Below are 27,459 nucleotides of genomic sequence, written 5' to 3' on the forward strand. Positions count from 1 at the left end.
TGTAGAAGCATGACCACAAGGATGCAATGTACCAGTCATTTAGAGATTCTCCATGAGCAAAATAGATCCGTAATCCAGTATATTTGACTCTATCAGAAACTGCCTCTAAAGGAACTATAATCAAACTAGCAGGATCTTTCTTCCAACATGTACACATAATCCAAAGTTGAATTTTTGTTTGTTAACTGTAGGTTAGCTACAGATAACCTACAGCTATCTAAGTGAACTGCAGTTCAACTGCAGTGTGCAGTTCACCTAAGTGAACTGCATTATAACTTACCATGTCTTCATTCCACATTCTGTATCAATTCTATTCTGTATTTATTACCCAAGGTCTCAAAGCATTAAAAATCACATGCTGCAAACATGTGGCAAACATTTTTATGCCTGGTTAGCAAAGAAAATTATTATACTCTGAATACAAGACCAAGGTTCAACAAGAAGATCAGTACATATGCGAATAGTCAAGGAGCTGTTTAAAACAGACTATCAGACTCAGTGATATACACTGAAATTTAAGCCCAAGAAACTTCCGGGGGTGGGGGGGAGGTTAAAATTAAGTCTGTTCCGAAGATGTCAATGCTAAAAAGGTGCCACTTCTGGCAGTCATATCATGGCAGTCTCCATCCTTCTGCCATATGGGAGTGACAGAGCCATTATCTACTCCATGTGCAGGGAACCACAGAGTCATAGCCCTGCCCCATCCCAGGACACAAAATTTAATCTGTCTGGAAGACCCATGTAAATCTTCTATTTAGTCTCATTAACCATACTGATGTCTGATTCTTTGTGACTCCTGATAATTCTTTTGATGCTTTGTGATATTTTACAAATGTAACTTCTTACTCACTCTAGGAAATTCTTAGCCCTTGAAAGTTGAGGTAGCTCCTAGAGACTTCAACAAGTTTCTGTGCTCTCCAGAGTTCTCTGTACACTGGCTAGTTTGTCTAGAATTTCATACTGCAGATTATTCCTGACATTTCTCTTGGCTTATCTCATCCTAGAAGAGCAGCTGATATATACTATGAAGAAAATGAAGATATATACCATGAAGAAAACTGATGCGAGGTCAGGAGCCTGGTAGATCTCTGAGCAGCAAGTACAGAACTGGGATGGGATTCCAGTGTGTTCGTTTAGCTTATGATGCCCAGAGAGATTGTGGAGTCTCCTTCTCTGGAGATATTCAAAACCAACCTGGATGCAACCCTGTCTAACATGCTCTAGGTGACCCTGTTTGAGCAGGGAGGTTAGACTAGATGATCTCCAGAGGTTCCTTCCAATCTTACCGATTCTGTGACTCTGTGATTCTATGATCTTTGCTTAGGGCAAGAAGATTTTTAAAATGAAGAATTTCATGAAGTCATTATCACTGTAAACTGAAGAGCAGTGAGAGCTAGGATATCTGGTAAGAGCAGGATAAGGGGCCTCAGGAGAGCAGAGTGGGCACTTGTCCTGATGGGCATAAGATAACAGTGCTACCATAAAACAGAAGATGGGCTTTAAGTGGAGCTTACTGTCACCTAAGCTGGGGAAGAGTAGTGATTTCTTTCCCTGCTCTTAATCATTTATTGGTCTTTTAGCTCTCTTCTTTCCTCATGCACTATTCTTGTGGAGGTAATCACAAAGAAAAACATGTCCTTGACCCCCTCCATCTTCCCAAAGGTGCTTTATCATTCTGTGCTAATGAAGAGCCAGACTTAGACCACAGATTTCATGTTCTCATCCTCCTTACCATCTCCCTTGCTCTCTCTCTCCCATTCAGAAGCTGCAGAGACATTAGCAGCTCCTATTCCTCTGTTTGCTTACCCCATTTCCTTGCCATTTCCTTGCCATTTCTTACAAGATGCCTCTCTTCACTTTACTGGAGCACCCTGAGACAGGCATGAAGGCATGTCTTGCAGTTAAGTATGGTGGTACCTTACCTCCTCCATCATCTGATGCCTCTAGGCTCTGCTGCCTGAGACGATGGCTGCAAGAAAGCACAAGGTGTAAAGAATTTCGAATACATACCCAGAAAAACTTTTTTTGTGTGTGTCCCCTTTCTCCCCATAGGTCTAATGGCCTATCAAATTCCCAAGTGTGCCCAGTCTGCAGACTGACCTTCTCCCACACCCCTCATTGCTGGTCTCAGCAAACATCTCAGATCAGATTGCTTAAGCAAGACTCCTTGAACATTAGACAAATCCCTAGGCTTTTTCACACTGCTGCAGATAGCAGGGCCTAGTATAGGCCTGGTGGTAAAGGGGGTGCTTTCCACTTCTCCATCCTTCTGCCATATGGGAGTGACAGAGCCATTATCTACTCCATGTGCAGGGAACCACAGAGTCATAGCCCTGCCCCATCCCAGGACACACTGCATGCATTCATGCTAGGCTCTGCACCCTTTCCAGGTTCCAGATCTTGGTATACAGGTGTGCAGAGTCACATGCCCCTATTCCATGAGGTCAGATGTGAAAGCTGTTGAAGAAGTCTGGTTTGCCTCCCTTAGTGACAATAGGAACTTACTCTTCTACTTCTTCTGCATGTTTTCTTCCTGACCTGCAAAGCAAGGAAAGGCCTATGCTCAGAAAGAGTTAGATAAACAGACAAAAAACACATCTGTCCCAACACTCCCATTGTGCAAAACAGTTCCTAAACCCAAGTCTAGTATAACACATCGCACCTTCAAAGAATGCTCAGTGCAACAGATTAAAAATGTGAACACTAAATCAGTGCATCAAAAAGCCACTGAGTGCATCAGATTAAAGCAGAACCATTTGGGTCTCAAAAGATAGCCAGGCCCAGAAACAGCAAGAAACATACTCCCTGTTTTTTGAGTTTCACAGATACTTTTTCATCCCCTCTCCCACAAGCCCTACGTGAATACAGAGGTCAGCACACACAGGAATGAAGAATATTATACCCTTTCCATTTGCCCTTGAGAGATCAACAGGTCCTTCCTGCACCTAGTCCTGCACAAAGATTATCTGTTTGCCTTTGTAGGTTAGGAGTCCCACCTGAGCTGGCCAAGTTCAGGTCAGACATGCTGTCACTGCAGTAAATCAGAGTTGATCTGGCTGAGTTAACAGGAGTTCTTAATAATAACGTGGGGGGGGGGGGGCACTGGCAAATGGCTGCTCTCTCGCTCTCCACCCCAGCAAGCCCAGAAGTAATTCAGTTCCGATTAGGGATGCTTGTTCAATATTCAAAATGTAAAACATGGAGGTTGCTGAACCAGCACTTTGAAAAGTTAATTAAATGCCAGGTTTCTTTTTAGCAGATACTCCATCACTTGCTGATTGCTTTGGCCATTTTGCAGAATGAAGTTTCAACTCTGTGCATTGGGAATAAATATTCTCCCCTCCCTTGAAGTCAGGGTTCCACGACGATGAATACATAGGGCGCTCACCTACCACATCACTGTCCAGGGATGCACCATGAGGTAAGAGAAGTTGCCTACATTGCCTCATGCTGCTTTTTTCAAAGCACTTCCATGAGATGGATCAGGCTTCTCCTCCTCATCTGCTCTCCATTCTAGCAGGCCATGGTCCTCATCTAGCTTTCCTGTCAGTAATTTGCTACTCTAAGAGCAAAGAGCAGGGCACTGAGGATGTCTAGCTATGAGGAGAAGAGAGCCCCTTGTCTTCACTGCTCTCCCAGGAGCTAGCAGTCTATGAAAAGCTAAAGATTAGACCAAATCAGTGATCTGAGCCCAACAATATGCACTGCCATAATCAGAACTGAAGCAACATAAGTGACACCTGCATCTGAGCTTTGAGCCTTATCTGCACACTTCTGTTCATCACAAAAAGGCAAAAGTATAATAGTGTTGGGGAATTTAGGGGAGAGCGCTTTGAATGTGGAGTTAATTGTCCACTTCCATCTTTCTCCCTGGAAGCAGTGCAAAGTACATGTAGTGAACCCTTGATAGTAAGGAAAGGGAAAGGAAGGCCCCTCACCGGCTCACAGGGGAGAATGAACCTGAGAAGACAGAGATGAAAAGATGATGCAAGATTTGTCCTATTTCATCCCTCCCTTCTACCTACACAGAACTGCTTCCCACAGCCTATCTTCAGAGCTTTGCCCTCTCTAAGTTGAAACATCCCAAATGACGGGCATTTCTATCCCTTCCCTCAATAGCTTTGCACAGTAGGATCATTGCCTAGAGGTTCAATCTAAACTCTTCTTAGCATGATCCTATTACTCTTGATAATTGTCCAACCCCAAATAATCCTCTCTTTTACTCAGTACTCCCACTCCTTACATCTTTGCTCATCTCCTGTCCCCAGGCAAGAGTGAAATGCTCCACACATCTATACTTCCCAGGAGAGGGTCACTATCCCTGCAAGCAGCTTCTGTTTCTTTCTCCTGAGCTCCCTGTCAACACAGACAACCAGGCGGCCCACAGGGAAGATGGTCATATGTTAGTCCTTAAGGCAGAGAATATTTTACTCGTGTTCCCAGTCTTAAAGCTTTCCCAGCTCTCTCATCACATTAGAAAAGGAATCTTTCGGGGCAATAAGAAAATATAAACCATGAGACTTCAGCTTTGTGATCTAGATGATTCCATACCTTGACAACTTTGCTGAGTTCCCAATGGCCCTGGCTTAGGTTTAATTTTCTTTCTCCTACTAACACCTGGCTTATTTTTGCATTGATGAATAGCCACAGACTATAGCTTTCACCTAGGAGCTGTCCATGGAAGATGAACTGCACAATTTCTAGAGAGGGATTTGCCAGGCTAGATCTATAAAGCCTCTGGCTTTTCAGGAAACAACATCAAACACACATTTCCAAACTTCTAAATGAAGGCCGAGCACTACAAGTTCCACTGGACAATCAACACCTTTCACAGAAAAGTAGAGAAAGAGCTCTAGTAGATGTAGCAGCATTCTTGAAAGATGTCTCCTGGCAGCTTGGCAGGATCGAGGAATTCAGATATAGGCATAGTGATCAATAATGGATGAGGTTATTATTTACCTTTTGTACTGGGGCATCTCTCGGAGTCAATGTTAACAGATTAGGGCTGCCTGTTGTACTACGTGCTATATGTAAAAAAAATTTTAATTCACATCCCAGGATACTTATATTCTGATGAAAACAGGAATTTGGATAGTTCCATGTGACTTAGTGCAAAAAAGAAGCAATGATAAGAATGGAGAACGGGGTGGGGAGTGGGGATTTGACACCTGACAGTTCCATAATTTGTAAATATTTTCAGACTTCTACATATTTCCAGAAGAATGTAGTTTCAGCACTCCCCAAACTATCTGCAAATATGCCAAATAGCTTTATTTCATTATGAAATAGCTGCAGTTTATTGGAAAAAAAATCAAAAATCAGAAGGGGGAAATAGTACTGCTCCCTTTAATCCCGTAGTCCAGGTCTTAGAACAGTCTTCTGTTATATAAGAACATAAATTCAGTTCCCTTCTCTCTCTAGGACAATCTAAGGCCCCGCTGTCAGCCTCCCCAGAAGAACACCCTAGCCCCCAGATTACAAGGTACAAAGACAGCAGCGGGTGATGTTAGTCTCCTGTGTTGATGGAACTGTGGTTTATGTTGAGTGATTAAATAACAGTGGAATTAGAGCAAGAGCTGGAAGTCACAGGAGAGTTCAGTGGTTTGACTACTGATCTGTGAGGTGAGGCACCTGCAATAAGGATGTTTGTTATGATTTGAAATAGTATCACTTTATGTGATCACTTTATGTGAGCTGATAAGCTCACAGGTGGGGAACTATCTGGGAAATGTGGCACAAACCTCCTGGGGCACAGGAAGGAACTGCATGTTCCAAACTCTCAGTGGCTTTGATAACTGAGCTTTTAGGTAAAGACCTAACACCCAGTCTGCTGTTTCCTTCCCTTTTCTTACAGGGTCTTAAACCCAGTTTTCCTTTATTTTTGTTCATTGTCAATTACTTTTTCATTCTTTGTTTCAGTTTGGAAGATAAAACTCACATGGTATTTTGGTCTGTTCCTGCCTGATGTTTTGCTTGTTTGGCCTGATTGCATTACCTAAATCTGCCTAACCAAGTGACCCAGACAAAAAAAAAGAAGGTTTGCACTGTGCCGTAAGGTTAAAAACTATCAGAATGCAAGGAAGTTTTTAACAGATCCTTGAAAGGTGTCCTAACTCCAACCCTGTTCATTAAGAGGGCCGGGCATGGGGACACCATTCCTTCAGAACTAGTCAGCTGCTTGTCTCTTTGGTCTCTAGTTGCTACAGGAAGTCCTGCAGGCATTCGTCGTAAAGTCATGCTGTTTTAAGCCCAGCGGAGTATCCCACTCTGGGAACTGACTCAGCTGGTCAATGCCAGCTGCAACACGTTGAAACTAACATTTCCTCCTTTATGAATATCAGGCCTGGGTACCTGGCATCCTCCTCATCCACCACAAGGGCACAGCTTTCCAGTGACCAGTTAAGAAAACAGAGTGTAAACTCAAGCCAGTACAGGTAGATTTCCTCTCTGTTTCTCATATTTTCAGCAACTCAAAGGAACCTGCACTGCCCTGGCTTGCCTGCTCCAGCCTGAGGCATGGCACAGGGAGGGCAGCAACAAGCATCTACAAAATGATGAACTGTGTATGAACTACAGACACATTTACTCAAGTAAGGACAGCCCTTACCTCATCCTGGGACCACCGCTCTGAAATGCACTTGGTCTGGTGTATTACACACCAGCCACCACCAGTTTTTGTCAAACAGCCTTACCTCTATTCCTCTCATTTCTTCTGACAAGCCCGTCCCTTCCTGAGCACCACAAACGTGGACTGGCCCCATCACCTGGACAGCTCCGTTTAAAATCCCTTTCATGGCCAGGTTGCCTGTGCTCCCAAATGTAACCGAAACCCAGAATACTCCCACTGGCTCTCACCAGCTGCCAGTGTCCCCTATTTCACCGGACTGAACAGCTGAGAAACCGGGCAGGAGACCCCCCCAGACCTGCCTGTCGCGTATCTCCTGTCGCACAACGCCCGCTGCTCCGCGGCGCGCGCGGCGGCGGGGGCACACCAGCCAGCATCCCCGCACCGACAAGCGGGGCTCGTCTCGAAGGGCAGCCTTGCCCCGCACCCCCAGAGCACAGCTGAACCGCCCCGAAGCTTCGCGCAGCTCCTGTGCTGAGGGCGAAGGGCAGCTCTAACGCAGACATCATCCCCGCTGAACTGTTTCTTTCTCTCTTAATGGGCTACCACGGAGATCTAAATGGAGATGAAGTAGCAGGGCTCAGAGAACGGCCAGGACGCTATCTTTACGCAGCACGACAATGTTCAGTGGTTAATTAGACACCGTTAACCTATTTTAGCAGGGGACATAACCGGGATGGATGGGGGGAGATGCCCTTGAAACCCTTGGCCGTCCACAGCTCAGGAGAGCTCCGGTCGCGCCGCTCCCCCGCCGCAGCCGCAGCCGCAGCCGCAGCGGGCGCCAGGAGGGCGGCGAGCCCGGCTCGGGCGGAGGCGCGGGGGGCGGCCGGCGGGGTGAGTGTTGGGGTGGCCGGGGCAGGAGGACGCACAGGGCGGGCTGAGGGCGCGGCGGGGCCGGGCGGCGCGGGAAGCGGGGGAAGCGGCCGGCGGGGCCGCGGCGCGGCGGGGCCGGGCGGCGCGGGAAGCGGGGGAAGCGGCCGGCGGGGCCGCGGCGCGGCGGGGCCGGGCGGCGCGGCGGGGCCGGGCGGCGCGGGAAGCGGGGGAAGCGGCCGCCGCCGCCGCGCTCCGGCGGGCCGCCGTCGCCCTCTGGCGGGCCGCGGCGGGACGGCGTCGGGCGGGACGGCGGGACGGCGGCCTGCACCGCTTCCCTCCGTGAGTCACGGCGGGGCAGGGACGCGCCTCGAGCTGCCCTGCTGCGGAAGGAACGAGAGGGGAAGCCCGGGCCGGGCCCGGCGGGGCGGCGGGGCCGGGCCCTGCGCCGGCGAGCTCACCCGCCAGCCGAAGCCGCCGCCGCCCCCGCAGACGGCCGGCCCCTGCCCGCACGCCGCCTCCGGGGCACGGGCCGAAACTCAGGTCTGCGCCACGGGAAGAGGGGGGGAAGAAGGAAAAGAAAAAAGGCCGTTACCGTCTCTTGCTCAGGTACTTTCCGCAGCGCCCAGGACCGCACGAGTGGGCGGTGAGCTGCCCGCCGCGGCTTGTTCAGTAGCCTAAGGCACGAGGAGTTCCAGGCCCAAAGTGACGCACGAGCGCGGCTGATGCGCCCTCCCCGCTGCCCACGCGTGGGTCTTGCTCACGGCTTGTTTGCTGAGGTGTCGGGAGAGGAAAAGGCTCGTCAAAGCCACGCGCAAGACACAGCTGCGGCCCTCGCTGGAGAGCGCTACCACAAACCGTCTTCTCGGCTGTGCCTTTTCATGCTCCTTGGAGCTCTGGCCAGCAAAGTTCCCGCGCCCTCTCCCTGGATGTGGCAGCCTGGCAAACACAGGTTTGCCTGGATTAAGTCAGGGGGTTAAATCTTCACGTTTTCTAAAATCAAGCAAGCTTCGCCACTGATTTCAGCACGGGCAGGATTATAAATCGCCTGCCTTCCTTTCATGAGAAGTCACCTCACAGTCCTCAGCTTCCAAGCCCTGGGGCACGTGGGTATAGTCTGTACCCCCACAATGGGGCTTTAGGCAGACGCACATTTTTTTGAAATTGTAATGGTCCAGCAGACCACTTTCTGATCCTCACAGGCTCCGGGGGTGCCTGGACCACGTGTTGAACATGCTGCCTGGAGCACTGTGCTGGAGGTGCAAGGACGCAGCAGTGAGCGGGCACGCTCTGCCGACAGGGCCTGGCAGGCACTGCAGCTACCAGCTCCAGCTGAAACGGGCTTACGAGGCACGAACCAATCTCTTGCTGAAATGTTGTTTTTTTCTCCTCATGTCCTAATACATGGGCTTGCCTAACAAAAAAAAAAAAAAAAAAAACAATGCAGGAAAGCTTTGGCAAGCAGGACTTTCGGAACTGGCACGAAGGAAGGAGCTGACAGACAGAGGTCACGGGGCTCGCTCAGCCTCAGCCTCCTCACAGCACCATCCCCGGAGCAGATGTTCCCAGGGTTCCCCCACGCGCTCACTGGTAGAGAGCTGACCAGCGAGGCTGTTCAGAGCTCCCACTGAGCAACAGGAAAAACAACAACACTCAATGCAAATTCCTGCTGCGTGGGAAAACAGTGCAGCAGTTTCTAGAGGTATCCACCACACGTCTTCATTCCCTGAGAACAGAGGCTCCTGTCCAAGTGATCATGTCTTCAGTCTCCAGTAACCACCAGGGCCAGCTCTCACACCAAATGGCTACTGGGGTTATAGCAGCATTCCAGTTTCCATTTAAAGGGAAAAGCACACAATATAAAACACTCTCCTGATTCTGAAGGACCTGGCCAAAGATGCCAAAGATTTTTTACCTGTGATTGGCCTCACTGAAAACCTTTAGAAGAAAAGCAGTACAAAGAACTAAATACTAATGTGTGGCACCTCGTGCTGTCATCTGAGAGCCACAGCTTCTGAAAGAAGATATTTTTAGCATATGGATTCTAACTTGAGAATTTTTGAAAGGTTTTATGGGAGGGGCAGAAGGAAGGCGTTTAGGGCCAAGCAAGTAGATCAGGTCATCTTAGGTCTCCTTCCAAAGGTAAACTGCAGTAAGCCAGACTTCACAGCCCATTTAGAAGTGACCTACAAAGGCCAGACAAGTTTTAAGCTTTGGCTTAAAATCTGTCATTTCGGCTTTGACAGATACAAAAGGGTTGAAAATTGCATGTGTTCTTTAAGTGTGAGGGGAGGGTCTTAGTAGAAATACATGAGACAAGAAGCATGGTCTTCCCTGGGTTTGCTGATAAATTCTTTGGAAATGCAGAGAACTAAAGAAGATGTTTTGTCCTTAATCAAAAAAGCAAGAAGAGTCACTAAAAAGCACACTTTGTCTTCTCAGCAACTTACATGGACTTTTACTAAAAAATGCCAAACTTCTATCCTGTTTCTGTCATGCAGGCTTCATTTTTTAGGGGAGCAGAACACCACAATCCTAGTAGTTCTTCAATTGTCCAGTGTCTGTCAAGAAAAATAAGTCAAAACATGTCTAACAGAAAAAAAAAAAAAGAAATATGGCTTAAAGAAAAAGAAGAAAACTCCTTTTTTCCAGGCTCCTATTGGTACTGCATAGATACAGGGAAGGGCACAATTCTAGCATTTTTCCTTTGCAGGAAAACCTTGAAAGTCACACTGTGCAGGATTAGAAGGAAAAAATTCTTCATCACAGCCACAGTGCCAAGGGATTTTTAGGTGACTTTTTTCAGGACTTGCATTCTTCTGCCAGCTACCTTTATTGAGTCTAAACAGAAACACCAAGGAGAGTTCACCCCAGCAATGACATGGAGGGACAAGAGGACAAGAGCCTGTTAGCATTCCTAGAACATCCAGCATATCAAAAAAAAAAAAAGAGAGAGAGAGAGAGAGAGGAGGAAAAAAAACCCATCCTGGGCCTGCACATTGCAGCTTACCGCCATCTTGATGTCCTTGATGCGTGCCGATGGTGTGGAGGCGGCTGGCACGAGAACAGCCCAAGAGAAGGAATGAGAGGCCAATGGAGATTTATGTGAGGAGAGTGAGATGGACAAGGTAAAATTGTCAGGAGGAGTTGTTAGAAAGTAAAATATATTGTGACAATTCCACTCCTGCCGTTCATCAATAAACTGACAGATCATTTAGTGTCAATTAGGAGTGATAGATGGACAAGTCCCCATGATCCTGGGCCAAAATTAATGGCTGGGAGGGAGAGGGTGATTGAAAATGACGGCTGACATTGAGAGGAAAGTCCTGAAGGTCCCCAAGGGGCCATTACTTGCCTCATTCCCTTGCAGATCGATGCAGGGACAAACCCAAAACAGACACTTCAAGACAAAACTTAATCAGACTTCCTTTTCTACCTTCTCTTTCTAAGTTGTGCCCCCTCACTTGGCAGCCTCAGTCCCTTGTGCCTACACTCTCACATCACTGAGGATATCCACAGATGGCTGCAAGATACAGACTGATGCTGCCATCTTTCTCACAGCCAGGAGCCTGGCTCTGCTCCTAACAAGGCTGTGGCACAGGGAAGCCCAGCCTGAGATTTATGTCAACACTGCTAGACTGGAAGTAGAGATGAGAAGCAATGACACAAACTTCCCCCCACAATCTAAGATAGAAAAACTCAAAAGCATTTTACTACTGTCACTTGCAAGACAGAGATGGCCAGAGGTTCTATAAACTGGCGCTGTCAAGGGTCTTTTCATACAGACACAATACGGGATAGTTTAAGCCCATCGTTTTGAAGCAAGAGGTTTTAACTTTACTTACTCTCTTGAGATCTTGAATCATACAAATCCTTAATCTCTTAAATAACCTTCCTCCAGCTCCAGGGTACAATCTCACCATTGCCCACCCTCCAGTGTCCTAAGTGATATCTGCACTGAGGCTGGGATGCCACTGCTGCTGTGGGCGAAAGGACACTCCAACTACATCTGCCTCCTTCCTGTGGGTGCCCTTAATATTCACTATCCTGTCACATGCATTCCTGCACACTGTACTGTCAAGGACCACTTCAGTGTGGTCCTTCTACTAAACAAGCCCTGACTATTCCATCTCTGTAAAACCTACCAGTCAGAAAAGAGCAATTTTAATTATAACTGGGGCACCTGTTGCTGAAATGCCACAATCCCTGCAGAACACAGGATTCCCATGTGCAGGCAAAAGGAAGGTACTTCCTACAGAAAGCAGCACTTGCTTTTGCTTGCAGAGCCACATGAAATGAGCTGTGTTTATACCACAACACTACCAGCTGCTGCCTGGAAAACTGCATGAATTTTAAAGGGCCAATCACAGGGAGGTTACAAAACCAAAGGGAACACATACTCAAATACACTGAAGATGTCCCAAGAAGCAAAGAAATAAAGATACTAACAGAGAGAGAAATTGAAGAGATTCTATAAGGAAAATTGGTCATAAGGAAAGTCATTAGGGTGAAATTAGCTAAACCTGGAATTAAATGGATCCTGGAAGCACCTCTCATTTGCTAAATCCTCACCAGTGTGCAAAACTGAGTTCCCTTTGCCTTTTCCAGCTGGCAGACACTTTGTGTTTCTTCCTTTTGATGCATGAGATAACCTGACAATAAAACCTCTGCTTTGCTTGTCACAAGTGTCAACACTGATGTCATTAAGGACATCAGCACAGCCTTCAGAATGGCACTTGGGCTCCATCCAGTGGTTGGAAAGCTGCTTCTGTCGCAAAAAGAAATAGCTGTAATTACTACTATTTATGTAATTTCAGCAGGGTACTCGGCCCCAAGTGGCAGCCTAAGTTCTTGGCTGGTCCCCTTTCCTCCCATGCTAGGTCTAGAGTAAGTAGCAACGGGACTGCCTCTAAGCTATTCTTCTCTCTCAGTAGAAATTAAAATAAATACAGCAGATTCAATTGCAAAAGGCCCTCTCAGTAAGAAAAATAGGCTCTCCTATCACTGCCCTGTGCCACTTATTTGCTGATCACAGAGGAGGACTCCCAGCGTTTGCTCAGCCACTTACCCATAGCCCTCATCATTATTCAGATTTACAAAATGGGACTCCTAGTAAAGACAGCTGATATACAGAGGAACTGGGAGTCCCGAGTCCTCTACACTTTTTGAAACCTCATCAGTAAAAGGCATGATTTTAATCATTCTTAGTAATTTAAATATCTGACACTTATAAATGCTATGGGAACTCATGATGAAATACTTTATCTTACTTGTGCACCATATGTGCAAATTAGTTTTAAAATTAGCTAACTGTTGGAAAACTTAAAGGCTCCTTCTCTTGCTATTTTGCAGTAGCCTGAGACAGCACCAATCTGATAGAAAGAACCAGCAGGATGATGAGAATATCTGCAAGTTTACCTAGGTACGACAAGAGCTGGGAAGGTAAGGGACTAGGAGAGACCAAAGGTAGAAAAATGGAAAATCAAGCTGCAGATGAAATTTTACTGTAGCATGGGTCAAATGGAAACACAAAGCAATTATTTCACACTAGTAGGCTCTAAGCTAGAAATATATCAAAAAGAATTTAAGTATCCCTGCAGAAAAAGCAGCAAGTGTGCAGCTGCAACAGGCTGAATCTGTCAGAAACAGAACAAAAAGGTTAGACTTCAAATGGGGAAAGAATAATACACAAACAATTACAAGACCATTTCACAAATGGATGTAGTATCCCATCTGACCCGCAATATATTCACATAACACAGAAAATCTAACTGCAGCCACTCTGCTTACTCTTTCTTTCTAAGTTTTTTTTTTTTTTTAAACACAGATTTTAACTCTGTCAGTTCTGAAAACAAAATTACTTTTAAAGCAGTGCAAACCCCAGGTGTGGTCTCAGTCACGCTGGTAAAATTGCTTATACCTACATGAGATACACCAATATAATAATGTTATTCTAGTGTGACTACATTACCCTAGTGAAATCAAAGCAAGTTAACTTAATGGGCTTCCAAACTGAGTCTAATTGGTAGAAAAGCTGTGGGGAGATAAGGTCTGAGAAAATAGAAACAACAAAGATAGAGCAACGCTGGTATGACATCAGCCGATGACTCAGACTGTTCACATGAAGGCTTTACTCTGGGATATGTCACAAAGACAGTCTTACAGGCACCAGCACTTCAGACTGTTTTAATGGAGGGGGAGAGAGGCAGTGAGGGAGAGGAGAGAGATCAGCTTGTGGAGGATCTCCAGCCGAAGGAAAGAAATGACAGGGGACTAACTGGACAGAATACTAGCCTCTTCTATGATTAAAAAAAAGTAGCCTTCCCTCCATAAAATTTGTTCCATAAAAGCTCTTAATTCAGGACAAGAAATTACCATCAAGTACTTTATGCATGAATGAACAAGGCACACATCTTCATCCCATGTCCCACTGTGCACAGTCTCACAGCTAGAAAGGTCTGTACCTCTCTTTCTACAGCTGAGTTGTGTCCAATCTGGGAGGAAGCTTTTTAGGCCAAACCCCTGTTATATCTGTAACCATGCATTTGGGATGTTGCAGAAGTACCACTGATGACATCAGCTCCAAATCTATCCGATGAGACTAGAGTCAAGTGATGGAAAACATCCTGGAACAATACACATCACAGTGCTGTCACATGAGAAACATGTATTGTCCTTCAGGACACATTAGGCTCAGCCCTGAATAACTGTATTACCTCCAATCCAGTTCCACACCTAGCCACTAGGAAAAATAAATTATGTAATTAAACAACACAATTCACCCTTATTCCATGCTATTCCATAAAAAAAATCTGCTTGGTCCTGCAAAGTTCCAAGATCATTGATAGAATTTTTCTATAACCCTGAAGTATGTTTGCAATGGCAACTTCCGGCTGCAGCCAGCCCATTTATTCTTATAACAAAGAATAAACACAAATATGCAAGGAAAAAAGCAGTAACTTTCCAGAAGAGCACTGTTTTCCAAAATGGCTACCACAGAGTATAGACCACCTTTCTCACTTCCCCAGGAATACTGACTATGTAACAGATCTTTGGATATCTCACCCCATTCCTAGGATTCCAGGAAAGCAAATACATAGATCAATTTCCGTAAATCAAAATGTTTCAAAGCAGTGGTCCAGTTCTAGTCACCCTTATTATACACCTTAACATATACAAGCAATCTTGTATCACTTCATGGCTAAGCCCTTCAGCTCTGTGAATAGGAAATGTATCATGAGCGTAACTTTATAGCTCTTGACAAATAGCTTGTAATGAAGTCTCCACCTCTCAGGCTACCTATCCTTTAATTGATACCCAATTTGCTATCATGGCATGATATTTCCCTCCTCTTGAGTTGTCCTTCATAAGTATGAGGCTTCTCAACCTACATTCTCCAATTTGTATACTTTCTTCTATCAGCTCTTCTCTCTGACCATCTTCATCCATCTCCATTATAACATAACCCCCCCTCACACACACAAACATCGACAAATTTCACCTTTGTTGTCAAGGCTGATCACTAAATCCTGAACTGTTCATTGCATACTTGTCAGTGGTGCACTGTCATGTGTCATTCTCCTGGAAAGGATTCATGCAGACAAACTACCCCCTCATAGATCTTGTATTTAATATGCTTTTTATGTTCTTGTTTCCTTCCAATTACTGTATCAAGTAAGGGATATGCTGCCTTCCATAGACAGCAGCTGGTACACAATCCTGAGCTTATTCAGGTCAATTCATAAAGAGCATCAGCAAGGTAAACCAAGCAAGAGCAATACTGTGAAAGGTCTGAAGGAGTTACAAGGATATTGGAGACAGGCAGTCTATAAAGATCCAGAAAAATTGTTGCAGTGCCTGTGACAGCAAAGCCCAATTAGTGACATTCAGTTAATTCATATGTAAATCCTCTTAATAAGGAAAGTGGTGAGTACTCACTTGCTAGATGCTAGTACAGGATCATGTGCCCAGCCTCCTTGCCGGCGTGGGGGTTTAGGTGGTGGCCCCTATAACAGAGAGAAGAAATGTTACAGCTAACTCCAATCAAACCAAAGTCAAGCCAGTGCAGACACCATGTCCACTCACAATGTAACAAGTTATCAAATAAGAGATTGAGAGGCAGTTTAAAATGGTATTTCATAAAATAAAAGCAAGAGAAAAATTGCAGGATAGACTTTAAAGTGTTTTTAGTGTTTTTGTAAGCATAGGATGAACCACTCTAATCAATAGCTTGACAAGCTTTCGGTCTGTATGCATTTGACTCGCTCGGGACACAGACAGTGCAACAGCAGACCAACTGGCAGATGCTTGCACTGTACCGGCAAAACATGTTTCACCAGGAACTTGATTGTTACTGCTACCCACATTCACTTGTGGGCATCACACCTTACATGTTTTCTAGGGCATAAGTCATCTCACATGTTTTAGACACCTTATTTTAGGTGAGTAATGGCTCCCTCGAAGCACCTGCTTTTCTCCACTGCCAAAAAACAGGAAATCTCACCTAAAGTTAGGTGAGATGAATACACACACTGAAATGCTAAAGGGGAAGCTCATTTGGACCTTATAGAAGACACTGCCTTCTATTTGCTTGAACTCTCTTGTGTGGTACTCTGCTGCACAGCAAGAGAAAACAAGAATTCAGCTTGAGACTCACGATGGGAATTTTCAAAGATGGGGACGTGAAGTCACAATGTGTGGGAGATGCCCATGTTTTTTTGCAGTTTTGGGTTCAGTTCAGCCTGCCTGAAGCACCTCATACAGTACTGGCTTTGGTATTTTGCAGAACAGGCAGTAGTGAAAGCAAAGGAGCAAGGTGAATCCAGTTTATATAGCTCCCAATTGATGGTGCCCAGTGAGGGAAGTGGGTTACAGGGATCTGTGAAGGGACCATCACAAGAGAAGATTGGTTAAAACAGCATCACAAAATGAGGAAAGTATGTGGCAAATGAAAAGGAGTCTCAGCTGTAGCAGTGGAGGGGGGACACGTGGTTCCCCGCACTTTTATTAGGAAAGAGAACGGGGTAGGTGAATCCTGAGGATTTTTGACTTGACAGAAGGGAGATTGCATGCATGTAGCGTCAACCCTGAGCCAAGGCCAAATCATCTCTTGCCACAGCTGAGGAAGAGGTAGAGCTAACCCCTGATGGTAGGGGTCTCCCGTGTTTATTTCTTGAAGCAGAGCATTGTTTGTGAGTGTGGGAAATGAGGAGAGCCTGCCAGGGGCAGCCGCTGCCTGCTGCAGGGAGGGGGCACGACCCTGCATAACTCCTTGATAGGAGCAAAAATAGTCATTCTCCAAAAATAAACAGGGAGCAGGAATGAGGCAGGAGCTGCAGTCCCAAAATACCAGCTTTCTTCAGCAAAGGGAGCACAGCAGGGCAGAGGGACAGGCAGGGAGCGTGAAACGCAGGAAACAGCCTCCTTATATGGGCTCATCCGCAGGGGACAGAGCTCAGTCGACTGGAATGACCATGTCACAGAATGTGAAGCCTTCAGGGGCCCAAGTGAATGGAGTTTTCTGATCTTTAAATGATTCCCCCAGATTCTTAAGATGCCAAACCAGAGAAGAGGCTACAGTGCCAAAAAAGGAGCATTTTGAATTCAGTTGATCTGGACACACCCAGAGCCCAGGAAAAAGGGGAAAAACACACCACATATGGGCGTGCGTGCCCACATAAACATCCCTATTCCCATTACACACACCCCTACCTCAAAAACACACTCCCTCCCACACTGATCCTTCCCATGCAAACAACCTCTCTCCCTCCTCCCATCACGCCATCCATGGAGAGCCAGCAGGCCAGGTTCCCAACACAGCCTTAAAACTCCTCAAACAACTAACAAGGTCACGGAGGTACACTGGGTTACACAGATGTCACCAAAGAGCGTGGGGCGTAAGGCTGACGGAAAATACAGCATCTCCTGCTGCTGCTGCAGCCAGAACATCCCAGTGTGCCTGTGATTTAACTTCCTCATCATCAAAACTAGCCTTCAAGGTACCTCAGGTCAGGCACTCCAGATCAGAGAGTGATGTGAATGACTGTCCCAGTCTTTACACAACGACATGATTCCACTGTGTGTAGGGGTTTGATCCCAATATCTTGCCACTTTTACAACTTCTTCCGTTGATGATATACAGTAAGCAACTCTGAATGTCTATCAGACCCTGACGAATACCTCACACATACCTACAGGCCTTTTATTACTCTTGCAATAAACCAGGTAATTCTTTCTCAACTGCCTATAGGAGGACTAGCAACAGGAAAGGCAATGTTAGCTGTCAGCTGAGGATAAATGGCTTTTCTTTGTTAGTTGCCTGGAAAGTGCCATAATAAGGTCACACACCACATGCACTTTTGTCAAGTAAATAAACTTAGCTTCATATACTTTCACATTTCCAAAACCTCAGCATAATTTACAACTTAGAATCGCCATAATGTGGTCATGGCCAGCGATGTTGCAGCTGCAAGCAAGAGCTTGAAGTGGAAAGTGGGAACGTCAGCCCCAGAGGGAGCAGAGCAGAACTGGAGGAGGTTGTTCTTCTGTAACGGAGCAAATGCACCGTTGAACACACCATTCAGGTGAAAAAGACTGTGGACTTTACATGATCAGAAGTTGTTGGCACCCCTGCGTTACAACTTTTCTTTTTTATATTTTCCTAAATATACATCCATATGCTCAAAATGGTTTAGTTTTCAAAATGCTGAGAATCCACTAGCTCCTGACAACGCTGTTCTCTCAATTCTTATTGCTCTTACAAAAGAATTCAGTCACTTTCTTAGCATTACCTAACCATGTTACTTGCTGTGGTTTGCTTTTTTGCTCAACTTTGTCAGTTATTTATCTACAGAAGCCTTCCCTTACCTCAGTTTCTGCAGAATGTCCTCTCTTCAGGCACATTGCCAAGCTCTGAGCTTTTTTATTTTTCTCAGAAGTTCAATATGCCATTTTTATGATGGCACTTTTCCAGGATTCCCCAGGCCTTCTTCCTTATTGATACTTTCGTACTACCATACTACTTGGTATTTTATCCCTCCTTTGAAAAACTACTGGCCTTGCTTAGTGTACCCGAATTCCATCTCTCCTGTATTAAAGTAGAAACTATACCCTCTTCTTTGTCTGTCTCCTTATCAGATAGACGTAGTTCTGGGCTGGATTCTAATTTGAATTTCCCATTAAGGCAGAAATTTCTAGGCTATGTGTCAGATCATGTCTCTAAAGCTGTTTTAAAGGTGCTAGTTGGATGTTGCTTGTGGAAGCAACTGTGTCTCTTTGGATCCTGAGGATCCAGTAAAGTTTCTCTTAAAACCTACTATGACCCAGGCAGATTATTAAGATGTTGGGTCCCTCTCATAAACAGATTCTCAGGAGGATGCAGCAATGAGGATTCATTTACCTTCATCATGACAACTGCTTTGAAACAGCACTCTGTACAGGGAAACAGGGACTCAAATGGCATTGACAGCATGTAATACAGGACAGTTTTCTGTCATATAGATCCCACATTTTGTAGGACATGTACAATGTCCTGTCCCACATACAAACACTGTGAGACTTTGTATGATATTTAAGTGCCTTATTTTGTCCAATATTCACCACAGAGAAGATAGATGTCCAGTCTTGAGTTTCCTTTTCTCCAGCAAGTGGCCAGAGCCTCCCCTGACCTATGAAAATAAAAACCTCCACAAACAGGCCGATGAACTAGTTTTGACTGTTGCCAATTAAAGAGTCGTAAGTCAAACAACCCTGCTGCTTCTGAGCAGCCACATAAAATTCATAGTCTATATAGCCCTCAGTGCACACATGATATGAAAAAACAGCTCAGTTCCCCAATATGCGCAAGCCTAGGCTTTTTCTAACAAGCAGCCCAACTCTACTAGCCATCTTAATGAGGTCCACAGATGGTAAAAGCAGTGCATCAGCTTTTAATGAATTCTCTCCAAGGATTTGCATGTCTCTTAACAGTCTAATAGAACACTCTGAATTTCTGTTTCTTCCACAAACCTTCTTTCTTCTTAGTCACTGGCCTTCCTGTATTAGGGAAACTGTTATTGAGACAGAAAGTTCTTGTGGGGCTACAGATGATTTCTATCATCTATCACTGTGGGTAAAGGAGGAGCTTATACTGTAAAACAGCTATCACGACTTTCTTCCCCTAAAAAAAATGGCCAGTTCCAATGGTCAGTTTAAATGTGTGTCTGCCATGAAAACTACCATACCGCAGCATTTGGCACCTTAATCTGTCTCCAGATTTATTGGTCTCCCCACATGAAAACAGTGAGGCTTCATACAGAGGCATAGTTACCTGACCCTCCTGTCAAGGGGTTACATGGTAGAATGCCCTGACAACCCACAGTCACAGGGCAGTGCCTTTTCCATCACTGCTAGCTGCACAGTAACATCTCTCAACCAGTTTGCTTCTCCCCTGTGCTACATACTAGCAGACATTTTCCCATCCATCTACCCAATTCCTTTAGTTCTTTGGCTGGGTTCAGGTGGGACCAGGAGCACTCAAAGCATGAAATAACTACGTGGAAAGAAAAGAAAGAGCTTTTAATATAATTATTTCCTATGGGATTCCCAATGTTAGTCTCTAATCCACACCAAAGTAGCCGAGCAGGGAGGATACTACTAGAAAGGCTGAAAAACATGGCTGATTAGAAATGCTGTTTCATTAAGAATGAGAAAAAATGTCATTGAAAGGCTAGTAGATAACCTCAGAAAGCTCAGAATAACTGCCCTGCTGGCCAGCCACTTGGGGTGCACAGGAGAAAGGCAGCACAAGGCCTTGGGGAGCTACAGGCCATGCAGTGCTGGGGCTCACGCTGGGGAAGTTGGCCTAATTAGGGAACAAAAGTTCAGCTGCATTTTTGAGATTCCTCCTGGAGAATCTGGCCAACTTCCAGCCGAGCAGTCCCCGGGAACAGGCTAAGAGTCCAGCACTTCTACAAGCAACCAGAAGACCACTGGAAAAAAGAAGTAACCTGCCAAAAGGAAACAGGTGAAAAACCCAGTGTTACCTTGGATGCTGGCTCGCTTTGATGGAAGGCATTTTATTAGCATAAGGCAAGAATCCAAACAGCTTACAGAGACTCTGCAATACTGAAGGATAAATTCAGCCCAGCCCAGGACAAACACACAAATGGGAGGGCATTCACAATGTGCAACAGCTACAGGAAATCTCTCTCAGAGAACTCTCCCAGGTTCTCAGAAATGCCTCACACTTCAAGCTTTCTACTGCCAGTCCACCCTAATCCCAGTAACATGCCTAAGAAGGCAAAACTCTGGCAACGTGCCGTATACAAAGAGTAGCTAGTCCCTGGCAAGGGCTCTGCTACGAGCTGAAGATCACAGTTAACAGCAGAATGCTAAAGAAAAATAATGCAGTCAGACTGTAAGGTCTCTGAGATGAAAACCTTTTGCTACAGTCACACACAACATTCCCTAGGTCCTACTGTAATGCAAGTCATAAATACAGACAGGATTATAAGGGACTGCGTTATAATGAAACGTGACTTCTCAGGTCATGAATTCTCTGAACAAGAGTGGCTAGACAGTGCCTAAAACAGAGTGATTATTTTTGCATAAATAGCGCCCCCCCCCAATATGCACACAGTGGAGTGCCTCCGCTGTTCGGCTCTTCAGTCTGACATTGCTAAGTGACAAGCAGGAACAAGTGAATCAGGAATGTGGGGAACAGCACTTGGAGGGTGGCTGCTGTGCAGACAGACCAGACAATGGAATGAGAAATTGGAGTTTGGTGCCAACCGCTGCACTAGGGTAAGAATTGGGTCAGGAAAATACCGGTCTGATTAAAGGCCCTGATCATACTAAGCCCTAGGCCATGTCTACACCACAGGCGCAGACACACCTGCAAGCAGGATCCATGTGAGTCAGCTCAAGTCTGACAACAGTCTAGCTTTAGTTACTTTTGGTAACCAGGCTGGTACCTCCTCTCCGCACTGCAGCACTGGTACAGGTTGCTTCTCACTGGGGGATCTCTGCATCATCTGCACTACATTTTAGGTTGCAAATACAGTTACTTAAATAACCTCACCAAATATGGCCACATAGTAACACAATGAGTTGGCTTCACATGTCAGGTACTTTAACTTTTCTCATAGCATTCTCATTTGCTGCATTTTCCAGCAAATATCAATTCACTGAAAACAATTGTTCCTGGCATGTCCTCTTAGCCTAATATACAACAGCACATTTTTCCACCCAAACTGTTTTAAAAGCACCAGGAACTAGAACTACAGAAGGATTTGGTTGTCTCTGTGGAAAGCTCAGAAAACCTCCTTCCAACTGTTGCCTTAAAGCATGTTATCACTCAAAGTTTGAGGGATATAGATCTATAGAGGTCAGCGTTCACCTATGTGGGCGGTGGAAATCAGTTGTTCTCCCTACTATAGTCCATGAAGAACCTTGCACTATCTATGCCATGTCTACTATAGTACAGCTGGAGAACAAGGTCCCACTTGGCTCACTAGGACTGAAACAGAGGTCCCCCCCACTCAGATGTTCAGTTTGAAAGTCCTTCCCTGCAGCCCAAAAATTCTTTAAGTTCCTTTTGCAAAGCAGAGCAGTTTCAGGGGAAGGGAACAAGAGCCTTTTCAGACCCCAAACAGCTCATATTGATGTCATTATATATGATATTCTTTAAGGAGGTAGGAAACATGATATGATATATCTTTCTGAAGGAGGAAAAGGAGAATAAAATCAAGATCTTCCAGTTTGGAAATGAGATGGTGGGTATGATCTTTGAACTTAGGTATAACATGGGTGGCTTCAGTATCAAAATTAACATCTCCATCCCTTTGGTTCCTGAAGGAAAGGAAAAGTCCTACTCCACTGCTGAAGGCTACAAAGAACCAGGACAGAGATCAGGATCACTCACAACTGTGCTTCCTCACCGTTCTCACATGCCAGAACTCCAGAGAACTGTTTCAGACACCCTGTAGACCCCTGCCACTCTTAACTACCTGAATAGATCCACAGTCCCATCCTGAGATGGTCTGCACAGTCTAGGCACCTAACCTCAGCTGCAAATTTTGCTATGAGGGTAACGCATCTAAAGCCCTCTGGGGAATGTGTGTAGGGAATCCCCCCTATTTTCCTGCATAAAGTTCTATCCCTCCTTTCAGACAAGGCCCAAACTGGAGGAGAGACTTCAAGGCTCAAAGCAAATCTGTGGCAGAGCCAGGAAGAGAACCCAGCAAAATCCTGGCTCCTAGCCATGTTCATACTTCTCCTGCTTATTCTGCTTCTCCGAATTAACTGAGATACTAGGATACACCCTTTGTTATACCATTGAACAGCCTTACAGCCTTTGGCTAAATGTCCCAGGCAGCCTTGGAAGGTGCTGCCAAATGAGTGATTCAACTGGCAAAAATTCAGATTCAAGATGAGTGGTTTGCCAGGGGATGCAAAACGAGTCTCTGAGCAGGCAGATGGCTGGAGGGAAGGACTTCAGCAGGTACGTTCACATTGACAACACAGATGCAGTTGCTAAAATTCAGGCAGCCACAAAGTACCTCCAGCCCAGCAAGAGGAAACGGACCAAATCCAGGAAGAGTTCAGATTGTAACACTCAGCACAGCCCTAAGGGAGTTCAGAGAAGGGTTACATGAGCCATCAGGGGGACAAAGGGGCCAACTTCGGACAAATGATTCAAGAAGCCAAGTATTTCAGCTTGGCCTGGCAATGACTAGGGGAGGGATATACTGCAGCTAAACAAGTTTTGGATCACACTTTATGATCTAAAGTTCCACTAATAATCGGTTTGGAAGGGGCTTATGATAAAATTAATAGAAGTTTGTAAGCATTTTTAAGATATAAGTATTACGAGCAGCTTTCTCATCAGTCAAATTCCTAAACACTCAGTTAACCATTTTGTTACCCTTTATAGGCATTTACAAACGGAAAAACACTACAAAGTGTGTCTGTGCTTCTTAAGAGCATATGTTTGAAAAAAGGGTGCAGGAAACAAAAGGGGTTTCAAAGCAGGGATCACTTCATATTAGAGAAAATGACCTTGCCGGACACCATTACGCAACACCCCTGAAGCAAAAACAATTACTCATGTGGAAGCGTCACATTGGTTATTTTAATGAAACATAGCAGCCAGGAGCAAGAAGGTGCCTGTGGCATGTGATCAGCCATCACTCAGCACAGTGGACCTTGGGAATCAATGATTTCGGGCAATGCATGGAGATGGAATTAGCTCCAGTGAAATGATCATGAGGACTGCTTCGAGTGAGGGAAAAAAAAAAAAAGAAAAGTTTAGATCAATTATCAGGAACATTCTCTATTGGATCAGCAGTCCCCCAAACCATACCTGCCAGTGGGAGGTCTCTGCTTGATAAATGGGAAAGTGCTCTGGGCATAGCCCTGAGCCACCCATTACTGACTAATAAACCTGGCTACCCCGTGTATTTCTGGTAGCAGCAATAGAAAATTGAACTGAGTAATCTTCATTCCTTGTGATGAGAATACCCTGCAGAGCTCAGAAGTAATGAAATGGGTGATACCTATTTCTTTTCTAGGCTTTAAGCTTCATAAATGAATCTACTATGCTACCATTGCTGGGCTGGTACTTCGGCAGAAGAAATTTGGGTATGGAAAAGGATGCTTTAAATTTCTCTAGTGTACACAGAGAGCAGCTCTAGCCAGGAAAGCTGGGCAACACCAACTCCACTGCCTGGAAAAGTGCAGGGCTCTTTGGCCCAGAGAAACAGGTACCAGTTCTCAGTTTGTACTGAACAGCATCACCCTGGCTTCTGATGCCAAAGGAATGCTCAGATATAGTCTAGCTTTGCTGCAGAATGAGAAAGGATATGTGTAATCTTTTCCTCTCTACTCCAGGAGCCTAATAAGAAGCCTTATACCACCATACTCATCACAGGTATTAGCATTCTCAGTGCTGGTACAGTAAAAAGGAAAGACCCACAAAAAAATACACAGGCACATCCCTGTTACTACTGGCTGGCCTTCTCCTCTGGGGCACCAGCAAGACTCCGTAACCCCTAATATCAAGTTTTCATATTATGGGAGTCAGCTAGCCATATCAAATAGCAAATCAAAGCTCAGTAAGGTTCTATACACTATGAGCAAATTGCTGCCCTTACTTGTAAATTAAAATAGAGCATCTTTCCGCTGGGCACATACACGTCTGTGACCTCAGTACCAGATGCAGCAGCTGATACGAGCAGCTGTTACAAAGATAATAACAAAACCTATCAGCAATAGGAACAGAGGATGTAGTATAGGTGCTGCACCTGAAGCATGATTTCATCTTATTCTCCAGCACAAAAGTCCCCTCTTAAGGTAGTCTCTAGACACATGAATAGGTTAGTCCTTCTAGTCCCCTTCAGAGGAGCCAGCATCTACCTAGAAAGCAGTTCTCTAGGCCTACATGGTCTACCTTTTCTTCGGAGTCTTCATCCTAGAAGGATCAGGAAGGAAAAGAGAAGAAGTTAAAAAGGAAAAAAACTATGGAAATCTGCACAGAATAGTTTGAAGACTGACATGAATAGCTCTCCCACAGCACGTGCATTGCGATCTTATTCACATGAACAGAATACAAAGTTGATACCTGTTACAAGATTTTATACCCATAGTCATTTACGCATACAAAAACTGTAATACTACAGTGTGCATATTTGAGAAGGCAGGAAAGTCCACCAGCAAACAGACCCTTGAAATGCAACCTGAACAACTACAAACAAGAATGAGAGGAGATAAGACTTAGCTCTTCCTCCCATGAAAGGATGAGAAGATCCAAATTATTTGGGCTATTATTTGTACGGCTTGGCTCTTGCAAGCATGCTATCATCCAGAAATGAGTGCCACTCATGCTGTGGGCTATCTACAGGCTGCAGCCCTTCTTCTAAGAGCTACTGTTTCCTGAGCTCTTCTGGGATCTATGGCAGTTGGCATAAGATAGGTCTAGTTGACAATTGTGTTAGCGTAGGTATATGAACTTTAATTAACCCTATAGAATAAGGGAATAACTTGGTTATAGGGATGGAGGAACTTAAGTGTAAACAGCCTGTTAACTACTGTGCAAGTTCAGAATATGTCAAAAACCTTTGAGAGAAGTAGGCTGTGAGCACCAGCCACTTGTTAGGAAGAACAAGCCAATTAAGGATCAGGTATTCTCTACTCAGTACAGTGCCCAGAGTAACTCAGGGAGAGAACACAGAGGAGTCCATGACCCTGCATGGCTGGAACCACTATACTAACTCATCCAGCTTTCTTCCGGACTGCATCATGTCTCCTGCAGAGCAGGGAAGTCACATGATTAGTCAGTTACATATATCTGTGATTAAAATGTTTTGGCATCCAAGTCCATTTAGTCTCTGCACTGTTATCTGGTTTATGTTCTTATGATGACTGGGCTGGAGGGAGGCTGCACACAGGTTAATGCAGCTGGGGTACAGAAGCATTCATACTAGCAAGCAGTGTAAATGAAATCAGCTTCAACCAAGCAGTAAAAATCTGATGGGTGCACAGTTGCTACAACAAAGGATGCACTTCTTCCCACAGCCGAGAGCAGAAAAGCTTGTACAGGTCACAACATGACCTCAGCTTCTCTGGCTGTACAGAATCCAGGTGGTACAGGACTCCACAGTAGCAGGGAAAGAAATCCAGATGGACAACACATGTTGAAACAGTGCTTAAATAATCGCTCTTCTCAGAGCAATTTTCCACATGGATTTCACCCTCAGCAATTGATTTGCAGTTGTTTATTCACTCTGGTTGGATAACAGGAGTCTTATGTAAATGATGCCTGGATGTCAGCCTAAGGAATGTGGCCAGAGATCTCAATCCAGGACGGCCCATAAGCCGGGGGGTGGAAGTCCAGTGAGCTGCTTTGCTAAATTCACCTGTGGAAACATCCTTTCAATACACAATGGAGATAGCCCAAGCCCTTGGCTGGCTAGAGGAACCTGTCTTGTATCACATCTCTTTACAGCAGAGAAACACTAACTTACTCTTTAATTATCACCCAAGGACTACAGTTACCTGAGCATGTTTATTAATATCAGGTAGGACAACAGTGGAAGATTTTCTGAAATGAGAGCCTTCTTCAGGCTTTGGTGAAACTTGACAAAGAAATCCAGGAGAGGACTTAAGTCACTGAGGACAGATCCTGAGATTAAGCCAGAGTGACTCTCTCCTACCTGTACAGTGATATTCTCAAGACAATCTGGAAGACCCCCATCTCTCAGGCTAACATACTGCCCCTACTAAAAGCAGTCTCCACTCAGAGTTTATAAAATACTGCCAGGGGGACACAGCCAATACCATATTGAAATCGTAAGAGTTAGAAAAAGCAGGGAAGGCTTGAATAAGATCCTAAAGGAATCTTGTCACTGTTGGATGAAGAAATAGACCATAGAAGCAGGATAACAGGAAAATATTTTTGCACGCTGATTTCTTGTGGAACAGTGAATAGTTCAATGTTGTTGAGAGGAGACACAGAAAAGGAAAAAATTGCTGATATATTTAAATGCAAAGGCTTTTCCACTCAGCTTTCCAAATCAATCTTCTCAAGAGCTCCAAACCTGGCTGAACAGCTTCTTTCAGTGGATGTCATCAAGCCAGCACTCAAGCTGTTGGACATAGCAACATTAGAGCCACGAAAAAAAGAAAAAAAAAATGACTTTTATTCTGTAAGTGCCCAGAAGTACTGATAGGATGGGGGAACAAAGATCAGACTCATATGATCTGTTCCTACCATTATACTAAATAATATGACCAGCTTGAGTGTGTCCCCATTTTGTCAGAATCCTAATAGCATCAAGATGAGTAAAAAGTAACACATGAAGCCAGGGGATGGGAAAAGGCCTCCCAATGGAAAAATGGATGCATTACCCCTCTGAAAATGAATGCTTGAAATGTGGAGTTCTGGCATGCAGCAAGCAGATTTATCTCTAGGAATTCCCATTTACAGCATATTCCCTTGGGTGCCCAAGAAGTGCCTGTTGATTTGCCAAGGAGCTCTGAAGCTAGGA

The 27,459-nt window shown here is 45.1% G+C and overlaps 1 protein-coding gene across 5 annotated transcripts in view; it reads right to left on the minus strand.

Moving 5' to 3' along the window:
• IFT43 (intraflagellar transport 43) overlaps positions 1–27,459 on the minus strand; it is a 48,826-nt gene that overhangs the window by 14,704 nt on the left and 6,663 nt on the right. For 2 of the 5 annotated variants that reach the window (XM_062577093.1, XM_062577092.1), the window contains exons 2-5: positions 24,718–24,884; positions 15,374–15,441; positions 2,506–2,538; positions 1,923–1,969 (exon numbers count right to left, since the gene is read on the minus strand). In XM_062577093.1, the coding sequence (XP_062433077.1) occupies positions 1,923–1,969; positions 2,506–2,538; positions 15,374–15,441; positions 24,718–24,726 (157 nt within the window). In that variant the 5' untranslated portion in view covers positions 24,727–24,884. The remainder of the gene's footprint in view (positions 1–1,922; positions 1,970–2,505; positions 2,539–15,373; positions 15,442–24,717; positions 24,885–27,459) is intronic. The other 3 variants (XM_062577094.1, XM_062577090.1, XM_062577091.1) reach the window with 3 other exon arrangements.

Source organism: Rhea pennata, chromosome 5, assembly GCF_028389875.1.
Source record: "Rhea pennata isolate bPtePen1 chromosome 5, bPtePen1.pri, whole genome shotgun sequence".
Taxonomy (NCBI): domain Eukaryota; kingdom Metazoa; phylum Chordata; class Aves; order Rheiformes; family Rheidae; genus Rhea; species Rhea pennata.